We start from the raw sequence: 15052 nt of genomic DNA on the forward strand, positions 1-15052 counted from the left end.
GAGAGAGAGCGAGCGAGAGAGAACTCAGAACTCAGAATGGTTTATTATATTAAGGCCAGAGAGAGAGAGAGAGAGAGAGAGAGAGAGAGAGAGAGAGAGAGAGAGAGAGAGAGAGAGAGAGAGAGAGAGAGAGAGAGAGAGAGAGAGAGCCGGGGGCACAGAGAGAGACAGAGTGAGTGAGCGAGCGAGTGAGCAAGAGAGAGAGAGAGAAAGAGAGAGAGAGGGGGGGCAGAGAGAGAGAGAGAGACAGAGTGAGTGAGCGAGCGAGTGAGCAAGAGAGAGAGAGACACACACACACACACACACACACACACACACACACACTGAAACAGACACACACACGCACACACATACACAGACATACATATACACACACAAACCAGAAGGAGTGAGAGCGAGAGAAAAAATGAGAAAGAGAAAGTCATCAGTAAGTAGTGGTATTGACACGTAGCGATAATGACACGTAGCGCTAAAAGATGTAGTGCTGTCGACACGTAGTGATAAAGAACGAATGATAGCGACTCATAGACAAATGACACGTAGGACAAATGACACGTAGCACAAATGACACGTAGCGCTAGCGATACGCACCCTCATTTATTTAGCCTTGTCTAAGTGTCCTCCTATTGAAATTTGCCATGAACAGTCAGACACGTCACTCTTTTGAAGAGAGGTCTCGAGAGACTGTCAGCTTTTTGGGATTGTGTAGAAAGCTCAGTGAGACGAGTGCAAAGAGAGAGAGAAAGAGACAGGGTTAAGAAATCACACGGAAAGTGCTGATGTTCGGAAAGAATTTCTTTCGTTTTCAATATTCATGTTGTACCAGAAAAAAACAGTCTGATTTGTTTAAATCCGCAAGTGTATACCACGCTCCAGGGATAGGCAACCATGACGCCAATCGTTCATTCCAGCGTTTCGATTTCACAAGAATCTTGGCTGGTATTGATTCTTGATTCCGTTTTGATGTCCTTCGGAAAACTACCAGTTTTAATAGGCCTCCTGCACACTGCATTTCCGTACCGCTGAATTGTACATTCAGATAAACGATCTAGCTGTTTGTTTAATAGATTGAGTGTAAAGTGTCTGGTACTATGTCCTTGCTGATGCCGCGAGCTTGTCTTTCTGCTCATCAATTACTTGTGTGTGTGCGTGTGTGTGTGTGTGTGTGTGTTGCCAAGTGGAAGAAAACAAACCCTTCTTCCTTGCCAGCAAATGTCGATACCCAAGCGAACGTTCCTTAGCTCCCAGAAAAATGTCCATGCACATTTTGAAACAAATATATACAAAGTCGTTGCACAAGAGGCATTCAGTTTTCAAAGAGTATACCTTTGCGAACTTCAAGTTTCTCTATGCTGGTCTCACACAGTCCCGAACATCCTTGCGATAATGAAAATATTGTGTTCGGCAATAAAAAGAGAAGAATGGAGAGGAAAAATATTGAATATTTGAATCCTTGCGAATGTCTTACGAATGCCCGGAATGGTTGCGAATTTTTGCCAATCATTGCGAATGCATACAAATCCATATACGAATTTCTTGCGAATTTATTAAGAATTTTGCGAGTGGCCTTGCAAGTGCTTACAAACACCCTACAAATGAAGCGATTGATTTACGAATGATTGAAGGAGAGGGGGAGATCGGACATTTTATATCATTTTGGGCTACCCTAGCGACACCCCCCGGCCGCCGGAATGAGCAATATTCGCAACAAAATCGCCGTTTAGTTCCAAGACATTTGCAAGATATTTGTAATAGGGCATTCTCAAACAATCGCAGTCACTCGTAAGAGTTCGTAAGACTTTCGCAACATTCTTATGGCTTGGCAAGAAATGGTCCAAACATTCTTTAGAAATTCGTAAGCCATTCGCATTGTAACACATTCGCAAGATGTTCGCATAATTCGTAAGGAAAAGACATAACGAATGTTTGCAAATGCCTTGCGAGCGCTACGGATACATTGCGATGATTACGAATGGCTTGCAAATATCTACGAGTATGTTGCGAAAAATGCCTTCCTTGCGAATCTTTGGAGCATATCATGTTTCTAATGTTCGCAACAATAGATGAATGGTGGCGAGTAGTTAAGAACATTTACGAATGTCTCGCGACCATATCCCGATCATTACAATTTATTGGCGAGTTCTACTCGCAAGGGGAATCCAGCATTGTGTGAGAGCAAGCATTAAAGAAAATAGATTAAAGAACACAGCTTGGGCATAGCTATTGAGCACACAAGACCGCATCCGCAGACACAGAACAAGCAACAAGGAGGCTCGAGAGACAAAGGACAGTCCGATGAGATGGAGTTCCACGTCGATCAGTTCTGAACTTTATCACATATGCGCATGCGTAATGGAATCGATTATTCGCAGCAGCGTGTCAAAGACTCAACACGCATGCAGTGGCTACCGGGAACCACAGGCCAGATGTTCTTCAACAACTCCACTGTAAGGCACTAGTCACGGGGCGTATCTCTGCTGCATTACACGTAAGTTGTTAAGTATGTTGCGACATCTAGGTTGTTTGTTTTTCAAAAGAGATTTGTTATTAGACACTTATGGGAAAATTATATATAAAAAAGGTATGTTGTTGGAACGTGTAACTATTGACAAAACAAAACGTTACGTTCAAAAATATAAACCCATTGTTCTTTTAAGTGCACAGACAGACACTAATTACACAAAACTTCTCTTGGATATGTCGGCCGCTTGCAGGGAAGACACAACCGAATGAGGCAATGGTTAAAGACACAGTATAGCCTCCCGTTAACCATCACAGATACTGTCAGGCTTTTACACACAGTACAAACACCCTTTCATTTAAACACTCACCGCTTGAGAACATCCTAGGTGCCCTCCGTAAAGAGCGAGCAATTTTCAAAGAATTAATTTGTGCGTGGTTTATCTTACCCCTGAGCCATCGTGAACCCGTGTGATCCAGTTTCCCTTTTTCACAATGCAGTCGTCAGTTAGTAATTTGAATGCGACTCGCTGTGAGCATATCTGCAATAGCACGTTATTATGTACCCCTGACTATGCACGAAACAAACGGCTGTGGTTCACAAGAACTCTCGCGATGGCTTTTGACTGTTCAGAGGAACTGGCGATAGGCATACACCGTCGTCTGATACGAGAACCACGACCTTGCGTGACCCTGCTTCCAGGCGTTTCTTTTTTCAAACTTTCAAAACTTCGAATTGTACTGATCTTGTCTTGATGAAAAAAGAATTCCTTTATGATTTAAGAATGGTTGTGTAACAAGCTGTCAATTTATTATTTAGATTTTAAAAGTTAGGTCTAGCGCCAAAACGCACCACGGTCCGATTGTCTACTGAGACAATCCGCAAAATTAATTCTTTGAAAATTGCTCGCTCTTTACGTAGGGCACCTAGGATGTTCCCGTTTGGTGAGCATTCAAATGGAAGGATGTTTGTACTGTGTGTAAAAGCCTGACAGTATCTGTGATGGTTTACGGGAGGCGCACTGTGCCTTTAATGAAAATTATCTATTAACAGCTGTCCCAGAAGGCCACATACATCCTGACACAGACTTCAAGGTTGACAACTGAAAGTGATGAAGACAAAGGTACTGTCAATTGTTGCTACACAGTAAAACTGCCAACGGATGAATACTAAGGGAGGACCGTGTCCAAAGCAAATTTAAACAAGTCGCGTAAGGCGAAATTACTACATTTAGTCAAGCTGTGGAACTCACAGAATGAAACTGAACGCACTGCATTTTTGAGTCACTTGAGAAAAAGTGACTCTATGTAATCGGTCAGTGTTAGTCTGTCCGGCCGGCCGGCCGGCCGTCCGGCCGGCCGTCCGGCCGGCCGTCCGTAGACACCACCTTAACGTTGGACTTTTCTCGGAAACTATCAAAGCGATCGGGCTCATATTTTGTTTAGTCGTGACCTCCAATGACCTCTACACTTTAACGATGGTTTCGTTGACCTTTGACCTTTTTCAAGGTCACAGGTCAGCGTCAAAGGAAAAATTAGACATTTTATATCTTTGACAAAGTTCATCGGATGTGATTGAAACTTTGTAGGATTATTCTTTACATCAAAGTATTTACATCTGTAGCCTTTTACGAACGTTATCAGAAAAACAAGGGAGATAACTAGCCTTTTCTGTTCGGCAACACACAACTTAACGTTGGGCTTTTCTCGGAAACTATAAAAGTGACCGGGCTCAAATTTTATGTGAACGTGACTCATTGTGTTGTGAATAGCAATTTCTTCCTGTCCATCTGATGCCTCATATAATATTCAGAACTGCGAAAGTGACTCGATCGAGCGTTTGCTCTTCTTGTTTCACAATGACCGTAGTCCGCCGCTTGTGCAAAACGGAGTGAAACTGACGAGCCTGTTTAGCGCGGTAGTGGTTTCGCTGTGCTGCATAGCACGCTTTTCTGTGCCTCTCTTCGTTTTAACTTTCTGAGCGTGTTTTTAATCCAAACATATCATATCTATATGTTTTTGGAATCAGGAACCGACAAGGAATAAGATGCAATTGTTTTTAAATCGATTTCGCAAATTTAATTTTGATCATAATTTTTATATTTTTAATTTTCAGAGATTGTTTGTAATTCAAATATAACATATTTATATGTTTTTGGAATCATGAAATGATGTAGAATAAGATAAACGTAAATTTGGATCGTTTTATATAAAACAAAATTATTACAATTTTCAGCTTTTTCATGACCAAAGTCATTAATTAATTTTTAAGACACCAAGCTGAAATGCAATACCGAAGTCCGGCCTTCGTCGAAGATTGCTTTACAAAATGTTCAATCAATTTGCTTGAAAATGAGGGTGTGACAGTGCCGCCTCAACTTTTACAAAAAGTCGGATATGACGTCATTAAAGACATTTATCGAAAAAATGAAAAAAACGTCTGGGGATACCATACCCAGGAACTCTCATGTAAAATTTCATAAAGATCGGTCCAGTAGTTTACTCTGAATCGCTCTACACACACACACAGACACACAGAAACACACACACACACACACACACACACACACACACACACACACACACACACACACAGACACACACACATACACCACGACCCTCGTCTCGATTCCCCCTCTATGTTAAAACATTTAGTCAAAACTTGACTAAATGTAACAAAACAAACCTCGTCGTATGTCTGCTTGGTGATTTGACAGCCTACTACTGCTACCGACGACAATGTCCGCTCTCTTCATTCTTGCTACCGGATGGACCCTAGTGGGTGCGGTAGACGTCATGCAGACTGAGATCTACAACCGCTACGAGAAGGGCGTGGTCACTGAAGACACTGTTCTCCAGAGTCCAGCTGTCAGCACCAGTCACTGCGCTATTCTCTGTCAGCAGCAAGATGGCTGCGAGGGCTTCACCTTTGAAGGGCAGGGTTGCAGAGGTCATCGTATCGAGTGGACATCAAGCGCTACTGGTCAGTCAACAAATGGTGATCGACTCTTCGTAAACGAAAATGCTGGTAATACTATACTATGTTTTGTTATAATACTTTTTTAAATTTAATTAGTTATCGATAATTCATTTGCACAGTATTATGAATTTACTATGACTAATCTAATTGAGTGCATACTTTTGCATTACTTGTGATACTGTGACAAATGGATTCGTACATAGTTCAGTCTAACAAGTGTTTGAAAAATGTGTACAGATTGGCTTGCCATACTTTTGGGTCTGCATGACTTGACTGCGTGTGGGAAGGGTCACCGGTTGAAATGGGGTGACCTGATTTTGCAAACTATAATTATTTTCATTGGTTACTGGGTTTTAGGATTGACCAATGAGAGAGAGATTACTAACAGGGAGGTAGCCATATTGGTTTGTGTTCAAGCAGAACATTGCTGACGGTCAGGGGAGACAGACGTGTTTGCTCGTGTCTCCACGTTTTCAGAATGTTGCTCAAGTGACATTGAGGTCGGATGTTATACGACTCATGTTTTGGATGAATCATGTGTGATTCAATGCTGTGAATATACAGGTATTTATTGAATTGTATTTTGTTCAGTAATGTTGACCTGTGAAATGACTGTGAGAATAATGTTGTGAAGTGGGTTGAAGAAGCGTGAGCTGTTGTCAGCCATTTTGGAAAGGAATGTTTTTATGTTCTTTCGTAATGGGAGTAATTTGTAAATGAGCTGTTGTAATACTGTAACAGCATAAGCTAGTTGACAGATGAATGAATAATATTGAGTAAGAGTGGAATTATTATTTTGTGGAGAAGTTTATCTAAGAATTGAGTGGTTGAGACTTACGGTAGCATAAACTTTTTACACAGCACCCCGGTGGGAGAGAGGATGCCCTCGGCTGCGGGGAAGATGGAAGAAGACTGGCATCCCCTCCTTGGCGCCACGGATCGTTTGATTGTGGGCGCAAGGTTGTAACGCAGCGCAGGAATTCTGGGACCGGTGGAACCCCACCCCATATCACCATGAGCGTTATTGTCATTGGCGTGATATTGGAGAATACGTAACATGTGAAATGTGCGTAAGAAATACTGTGATTAACAGGAAGCATGATTAACAGAAGGATTGTGTGAAACAAGTGACGACGTCAGCGAGAACCGGTTATTCTTCCACGTGCTACATAAGCTATTATCATTATTATTACAGTGAATGCAAGAGAATTGTTGATTGTATGAGAGATATCATATTTGTATTTTGTTGCGTTGTTTAAATATAGGTACGAGGGCAAAGGGCAGTAATCGTGTTTCAGTCTTTGTGCCTAGTTTGAGTGTTGTGTTTGTGTGAGACGAAGTGAGTTAGTAAACAGAGTAGAACATGCATTTTTCTGATAGAGTAATTAATACACACAGACACTTTCACGCAAATACCCTCCGTAACAGATACTGTGAGACTTTAGGGCATGCCGAACCGCCACAAACACGTATTAGGGGTAGCAAATGACATGGTTGTTTATGAAATGTATTTGTTGAATAGTTACTTGAATTAGTTTTTGCACAATGGATGTCTGAATTTACAACTTCAAAGCACGGCCCTTCCCAGGTTCTGCTCGCTACCTCAGATCCGTCCAGACTTTTGAGTGAAAGAAATAAGATGCTTTCTCCACTTGAACACAGACAAACAGTCAATATTCTGACTGCTTCTTGTGCAGAGTCATCCTGACCTCAGGTCAAAATGAGTTCGGCTCATTCTCTCCCTGACAGGATGCCTTGGTTTTCCTTGTCTGGCGAGGAAATCGATTTTTTTTACATATTTAGATCTTTTCGTAATGTGTTATGGATATAAGCAGATTCGCGATCGTCGATAATGATTGTTCATGGTGTTGTGTAATTTTTAAATTACAAAGGAATTGATATGTAAGACAGTTTCAAGCGAGCTATTTTTCGCGGCTGTATTTACTGTGCAAACAACTCTTAATATGGCGAAAGTGTCACGTGATAATCAACCGTTTGGTTTCGGCGCTCGCTGGAGCAGACGATTTTTTCTGACAGTGATGCAACCATATATTACGGTCTCCTTCCGGCAGCATTCCCAAAATTTCGACTTGTTTTGACATTAGAACGATGTCTTTATCATAACTGTGAAGAACAGAACGGAGATCACTGTCGAAGTCGGCCAATCTGCAATCATTTTCGTCTCGCGAACACTGCTCGCGAACAACATATGGGAGATAAATCTGTATTCTTGTTTTGATAGATTTGCGTAGGACTTTAGCGTCCGGTCAGAGAGATAACTGGCGATAGCCGTGGAGCGAGGATGATCAGAATGGTGCAGAGTGGGTTTTTATTACATTTAGTCAAGTTTTGACTAAATGTTTTAACGTAGAGGGGGGAATCGAGACGAGGGTCGTGGTGTATGTGCGTGCGTGTGTGTGTGCGCGTGTGTGTGTGTGTGTGTGTGTGTGTGTGTGTGTGTCTGTCTGTGTGTGTGTGTAGAGCGATTCAGACTACTGGACCGATCTTTATGAAATTTGACATGAGAGTTCCGGGGTATGAAATCCCAATACGTTTTTTTCATTTTTTTGATAAATGTCCTTGATGACGTCATATCCGGCTTTTCGTGAAAGTTGAGGCGGCACTGTCACGCCCTCATTTTTCAACCAAATTGGTTGAAATTTTGGTCAAGTAATGTTCGACAAAACCCGGACTTCGGTATTGCATTTCAGCTTGGTGGCTTAAAAATTAATTAATGACTTTGGTCATTACAAATCTGAAAATTGTAAAAAAAAATTTTTTTTTATAAAACGATCCAAATTTACGTTCATCTTATTTTCCATCATTTGCTGATTCCAAAAACATATAAATATGTTATATTTGGATTAAAAACAAGCTCTGAAAATTAAATATATAAAAATTATTATCAAAATTAAATTTTCGAAATCAATTCAAAAACACTTTCATCTTATTCCTTGTCGGCTCCTGATTCCAAAAGATATGATATGTTTGGATTAAAAACACGCTCAGAAAGTTAAAACAAAGAGAGGTACAGAAAAGCGTGCTATCCTTCCCAGCGCAACTACTACCCCGCTCTTCTTGTCAATTTCACTGCCTTTGCCGTGAGCGGTGGACGGTCTTGCTGCGTTGCATTGCGTTCAGTTTCATTCTGTGAGTTCGACAGCTACTTGACTAAATGTTGTATTTTCGCCTTACGCGACTTGTTGATGAGTTCATTGGCTATCGGAAACAACAGACAACTATCTTTCTTTCGAAACCCTTTTGGAATTTGGTCCAAACATTGCAGGGAGATTGTTTGAAACTAACTATTTACTTCTTATTCTAAACCTGTTTACGATGAAGATAAGAACCAAAACCAATGTTAAAATCTGAATACTTTCCTTGATGAGAAAATGAGTTTTAACACCCAAAATGTTAAAGTGATAATATCTAACAACAAAAACTGTCTCTCATCGCCGCAAGAGCTATACAATTAAGGTTGGGAGTTGTAATTATGTTACTGCATAACATGAATACCTTAAAATAAACGTTTGAGCGCAGAGTTACTCGAATTGAAAACGGCTAGGTTTTGAGAGAGAATCCCAGACTGTAATTTTCATTGTGTCTCCTTTTTGCGCAAGTTATAATTTTCGTCCTTCCTTTCGCCCCTGAGTATTTCATGAGCTATTCCTAGAGATATAGATTTGGAATTAAGCCGAGAGCTACAGGGTTCGTTTTGGGTGTTGAATAGATGACAACACACACGAGAAAGGTCTTAGAATTAGTATTTGAGCGTTCTATTTTTCAAATCTGAATGCTGTCTTTGGTAGTCATATCAAACCGTGATATTCTCCAACGGTTGTGTGTTTGATTATGTTATGCGAAGCGTTTTAGCCCTGTATGGCATGGAATATATGGCATTCTGTTTGTCAAATAATTATTTGGATACTTTTTCATGGTTTTTTCACCAGTTTTAGCTAAATAATCATTATTTAGAAGCTCATGTGCTAAATAAGTAATTGTTTATAAACAATGTAAAAAATTCTAAATAATTTTTTGTTTACGTAAACCATTCATTGTTTACGTAAATAATTCATTGTTTACGTAAATAATGTATTGTTTACACAAATAATCACTTATTTCACAAAATAATATTTTTGGGGTGGATAAAGTGGGCAGTTGCTGAATAAATCATTGTTTACCTATATAATGCATTATTTAGCAGATTCGCTAAATAATGAAAACTGCTTTCCCTAAACAATGAATTGTTTAGGGAAAGCAGTTTTCATTATTTAGGGGAATCAAGAATTGACTTCTAAGCTTCATTTTTTTTCTTTGTGTATATACTACTAGATGAATACCCGCTTTGCCGGGTAGCCGGCTTCGCCGGGAAGAAGTAGAGCCGAATACTCGGCTTCGCCGGGGACCCGACTTTGCCGGGTGTACGCCGGTGTCACGATTTCATCTTTCGCCTGTGTACATATTTCCCCCTCGATATATACTCAAGACTGAAATGTTGTTTCCTGGTAAAATTAAGAAGTGAAATTATTTATGGACGAAAAGCATGTCAGTTACTTGCATGTGAAGAAAATTGGTGGTTAAATGTAATAGATTTCACCCCCAAAATCGATTTATTCGAAAACGTGTACCGATCGAGTGGTTACGTCCCTTGAGTAAGAAGGGAAACATTTTAAGATGAATCAAATTTCTAAGTTAAATAAAAAAAATTGGTTGGACAAATTTGGCCCCATGAATGTAAGGTACACAAGGTCGCTCATCAGTACTATCGAAGGGTGGTTTTTTGTTCAGTGTAGAGTTTATACTAGATCAACGAGGCCGAGAATCGAAATATCACCACGGCGAAAGATGAAAACGTCACACCGGCTTCGCCGGCGCACGAAGGAAGGAAGATAAACGCGCAAAACACTGGAGAAGATAAGGAAGAGTAATACCCGGCTTCGCCGGGATGAAAGCGTTGTGGACAGTGACCTTCTAAAAATAGTAACGGGAATATGGATTGAGCGTTGTGGACAGTGACCTTCTAAAAATAGTAACGGGAATATGGATTAACGCCACACGAAGGAAGGGAGATAAACGCAAAACACTGGAGAAGATAAGGAAGAGTTACTGGGAATGGATCTGGGAAGATGAACAGAAAAACCAAAATCGGTTCAGCGCTGCGCGCTGAGAGCACGTGTTGAAAATTCTCATCGACCAGGTTGTGTCCGGGGTCTACCTGAATATGCCCACCAAATTTGAAGCAGATCCATCGAGAACTTTGGCCGTGAATCGCGAACACACACACACACACACACACACACACACACACACATAGACACAAGTCGTATATATATATAGAGATAATTCAATACAAGGTATCTCCAAACATTATTTATCAGAAAATGTTCGAAAATTTGTTTATTTTACAAGCTGAAATTGCCGTACGAAAAGAACTGAATGCGAAAACAAACAAAAGGTCAAGGTCATGACCGGGAGTGTTTAGTGTTTGCATTCTCTCCCTTGAAGTTGGTGAAAAAAGTTTTCCGTCCTAAGTTTTCTGTTCTGTCTCAACAAAAACTTTCTCTTTCCATTTCTCTTACTGCATGATTAAACTTTTTTTTATTATCGTTCCTTCCTGCTCCCTCGGCCATTTTGAATTCCTTCGTGACGCGAAAATTCTCCGTAGTTTTGAATATGTTTTTACTTTTCTCTTTGAAATGAAACGGTTAAAGGAAGAGAAATGGAAAGACAGGCATGTTGTTGGGACATAAACAGAACAGAGAACATAAGGGGAAAAAATTGTGTTTCAACAACTTCAAGCAAGAAAATGCAAACACTAAACACTCCCGGCAGGGAAAAACCTTAATTGACCTTGACCTTTGACTGTGTTTGAGATCAGCCACTCTGGCTTGACCGCTCCGCCCCTGCGGTGTATTCCTGTACATACATCAAGGGCACACTGTGAGTTGTCAATTCAGGTAAGCACAGGTAATGTATACAAATAGTTCATGCCAGCAAACAGGTTCAAGTTTCCAAGACACACTCAACGTTTGTTTTTCCTGTGATTTTTCAATTGTTCAGGTCCATGTTCAAACTCAAACTACAACGTAATAGATGACGTCAGGAAAGACGTCAACAATAGTGACGAAGGGCTGTGTGACGATGACCTCACTCCAGGCTGGTATCGCTTCCTGCTCAACGGTACTGACGCCGTCATACCCACATACTGCGTTCCTGTGAGTAGACTCGTGGTGGTGGTGGTGGCGTTTGTGCGTGTGTATATCCAGGGGCGGACGAGGGGGGGGGGGGGGGGGCACAGGGGGCACGTGCCCCCAAAAAGAAAAAAAAAAGAAGAAAAAAAAAAGATGTTTCTATGCTGATTCTATGACCATTTCTAAGTTCAAATGGCACCACTTTGCTTCTTTGGGCAAAAAAAATTTCCGGGGGAGCATGCCCCCGGACCCCCCTAGCAAATTCGGGCGCTTCGCGCCCATCACATTCACTTTCGATTCAAAGTGACCCCCCCCTTACAAAGCAACTGATCCGCCCCTGATATCTACGTGTGTGTGTGTGTGTGTGTGTGTGTGTGTGTGTGTGTGTGTGTATCTACGTGTGTGTGTGTGTACCTACGTGTGTGTGTGTATATATCTACGTGTGTGTGTGTGTATATCTACGTGTGTGTGTGTGTGTGCGTGTGTATATATATATCTACGTGTGTGTGTATATCTACGTGTGTGTGTGTGTGTGTGTGTGTGTGTATCTACCTGAGTGTGTGTATACCTCTGTGTGTGTGTGTGTGTGTGTGTGTATCTACGTGTGTGTGTGTTGCCAGGGCAAAGGCACTTTTCTTATTGCTGCACTTGACTTACTTAGAGTTATTTACCTTTGAACATGGCAGACGAACATTATTAGCATGGACAGTACAAACATATATATATATGCGTGCGTGCGTGTGTGTGTATGTATGTGTGTGTGTGTGTGTGTGTGTGTGTGTGCGTTTATATGTGTGTGTGGGTGTATGCGTGGGTGGGTGAGTGTGTGTGTGTGTGTTTGTGTGTGTGAGCGTAACTTGAGTCATCAGCTTCAGTGGTATTTCCTTACAAAGTGAAAGGATGTGCCACTTAAATTGTCTAACCCAGGAGTGTTTTTCAAAACACACCCATATATATATATATACTTGTACTGTACATGCTAAAAATTATCGTCTGTCATATTCTAAGGCAAAAAAACAAAAAAAACTCTTAGTAAATCAAGTGCAGCAGTAGAACAAGTCGCGTAAGGCGAAATTACTACATTTAGTCAAGCTGTCGAACTCACGGAATGAAACTGAACGCACTGTATTTTATCACCAAGACAGTACAGCTTCGTCAATCCCCGCGAGAAGGAAATCGCTCACCTCCCACGTGCAAAACGCAGTGAAATTAACACGCCAGAATAGCGCGGTAGCGTATTGTGCTAATCAGAAAAGCGCATTTTTCTGTATTCTTGTTAACTTTCTGAGCTTGTTTTGAATACAACCTATCATATCTATATGTTTTTGGAATCAGGAAATGATAAAGAATAACATGAAATCATTGTTGGATCGATTTCTTACATTTTAATCGTAAGACTAATTAATCTATTTTCGTTAATTGTGATCACATCTTAAGAGTAAACATGACATATGTATATATTTTTAAATTCAGAATGTAATGAAGAATACGATGCAATCAATTTTAAATCTGTTTGCGAAAAATCGATTTTAATGACAACTTTAATGAGCAAACTCATTAATTAATTTGTAAGCCTCCAAGCTGAAATGCAATACCAAAGTGCGGGCTTCGTCGAAGATTACTTGACCTAAATTTCAACCAATTTGGTTGAAAAATGAGAGCGTGACAGTGCCGCCTCAACTTTCACGAAAAGCCGGATATGACGTCATCAAAGACATTTATCCACACAAAAAATTTCTTTTCTAGAGATACCATACTCAGGATCTCTCATGTCAAGTTTCATGAAGATCGGTCTAGTAGTTTTCTCTGGACACACACACACACACACACACACAACACACACATACACCACAACCCTCGTCTCGATTCCCCCCTTTACGTTAAAACATTTAGTTTAAAACTTGACTAAATGTAAAAAGTACCTTTGCCCTGGCATTGACTTTTTCAAGACTTGGAATACGGTAATTTTCTTAATATTGTACTTCCGCTCTGTGTCAAAATTCACGACAGTCTTCTTTGTTGCTATTCTGATAGGGGGAGTCACGTACATCACCCAATTTAAGATTTGGGACTCTATTGCTCCGGAAGTGTAACGTTAAAGAATATATTTACATAAACACGCGTTCAGGTGCTTTCGGTTAATTTAAGTGATCACAATTCAGCTCGAGCAGACGTTCTTTCCAAATCAAATCAAATCAGACATGCAATTCTACTTACCACTGCTTGTCAACTCGACATAGGATTATAAATTACCCGAATCTACTTATTTTCCAACAAAACATGATATGACAGCTAAATTACAATTAAACTTAAACATAACTCAATCTCCGAACTCAAAAGGTGTGGAGCGCAAGCTAGGGACGTCATCGTTTTGCCAGGCCTGTGAGACGCACGCGCGCGTGTTTACCTCACAAACAAACTACAAAGGCTGTATAGGTTTCGCTCTTATTCGTTTAAGTTGTTGGTGTGTGTGTGTGTTTTTCAAAGGCAAAAGCCCCAAAATGGTACTTGTGGAGCACGAATGCTGTGCTGTTTGGCCGTGACGGGGCAGCAATATAATCATATGCAGAAAAAATGTGCGATGAAAGTGCGTCTGCAATCGTCAGAAAACAAACGCACTGAAACTAACAGCGTATTATACTTGTCATCCTTAAAATCGCTACGCCTAAACCACGATAGCTGTTAATACGGTGTTGAACTGTTTCAGAAGGCGCAGTGTGGTACCCACGCTGCGTACTGGCTTGACCTGCAGGGCGGGGAGCTGCCGGCAGTGGGGCATGAGACAGCTGCACGTGCATGTGGTCACTGGACTAATGGATGCTGCGCCCCTGATAAACAGAAGCCCCTCACTGTCCGCAATTGTGGCGCCTTCTATCTCTATAATCTGGAACCCACACCTCGCTGTTTTGATGCGTACTGTGTCGAACGAATGAAGTTAATCTGAAGACCCTGCGTAACACTTCTTGACGTTTGAATTGTCTGACTCTGCATCTCTCTCACACACGTAACGCATGCATGAGTGTTCACGCACGCAAACACATAATTGAATACAAACACACACACGCACGCAAAAACATTCATACACACACACCAGTCTACTCGCACACTTACAAACATGCACACAAACACGCACGCACACACACACCCATACTTAGACACACGGGTACACATCGAAGCGATACTAATTTATTTCAACAGCAATGCAAACAAATCTGTTAAAGATAAGGAAATGTCACCTAGTTTTATCTTGATTTTTGTTTTGCCTTGGGGGTCTGCAGTTATGCTTTTCTGTAAAATATCTTATGTGTTTAAAGTGATTATAACGGTTTATGTGTTTGTTTTTGTTGTTGTTGCATTGGACAAGGTACAGGAAAAAAATGAATTGTATAAAAACGTTGAGAAATTATGAATATGTCAAATG

General features: G+C 40.8%; 1 protein-coding gene and 1 long non-coding RNA gene across 2 annotated transcripts; both read left to right on the forward strand.

The window, feature by feature from the left end:
• The first annotated feature begins 2249 nt into the window (after positions 1 to 2249).
• On the forward strand, positions 2250 to 15052 carry LOC138946949 (von Willebrand factor D and EGF domain-containing protein-like). The gene is made up of 4 exons (XM_070318387.1): positions 2250 to 2488; positions 5178 to 5488; positions 11501 to 11655; positions 14339 to 15052. Exons 2-4 carry the CDS (start codon positions 5200 to 5202, stop codon positions 14573 to 14575), a joined length of 681 nt encoding a protein of 226 aa, XP_070174488.1. The 5' UTR covers positions 2250 to 2488; positions 5178 to 5199; the 3' UTR covers positions 14576 to 15052.
• LOC138946638 (uncharacterized) lies at positions 5873 to 6723 on the forward strand. The gene is made up of 2 exons (XR_011449382.1): positions 5873 to 6004; positions 6302 to 6723. It is a non-coding gene; the product is annotated as an uncharacterized lncRNA (long non-coding RNA).

Source organism: Littorina saxatilis, linkage group LG14 (assembly GCF_037325665.1).
Source record: "Littorina saxatilis isolate snail1 linkage group LG14, US_GU_Lsax_2.0, whole genome shotgun sequence".
Classification (NCBI taxonomy): Eukaryota; Metazoa; Mollusca; class Gastropoda; order Littorinimorpha; family Littorinidae; genus Littorina; species Littorina saxatilis.

Excerpts from the sequence above, each read along its gene's own strand:
- LOC138946949 (XM_070318387.1), top strand. The coding sequence starts at position 5,200 with ATGTCCGCTCTCTTCATTCTTGCTACCGGATGGACCCTAGTGGGTGCG. Across the intron at positions 5,489-11,500 it reads CTTCGTAAACGAAAATGCTG|GTCCATGTTCAAACTCAAAC; the intron begins GTAATACTATAC and ends TCAATTGTTCAG. Across the intron at positions 11,656-14,338 it reads TACCCACATACTGCGTTCCT|AAGGCGCAGTGTGGTACCCA; the intron begins GTGAGTAGACTC and ends GAACTGTTTCAG.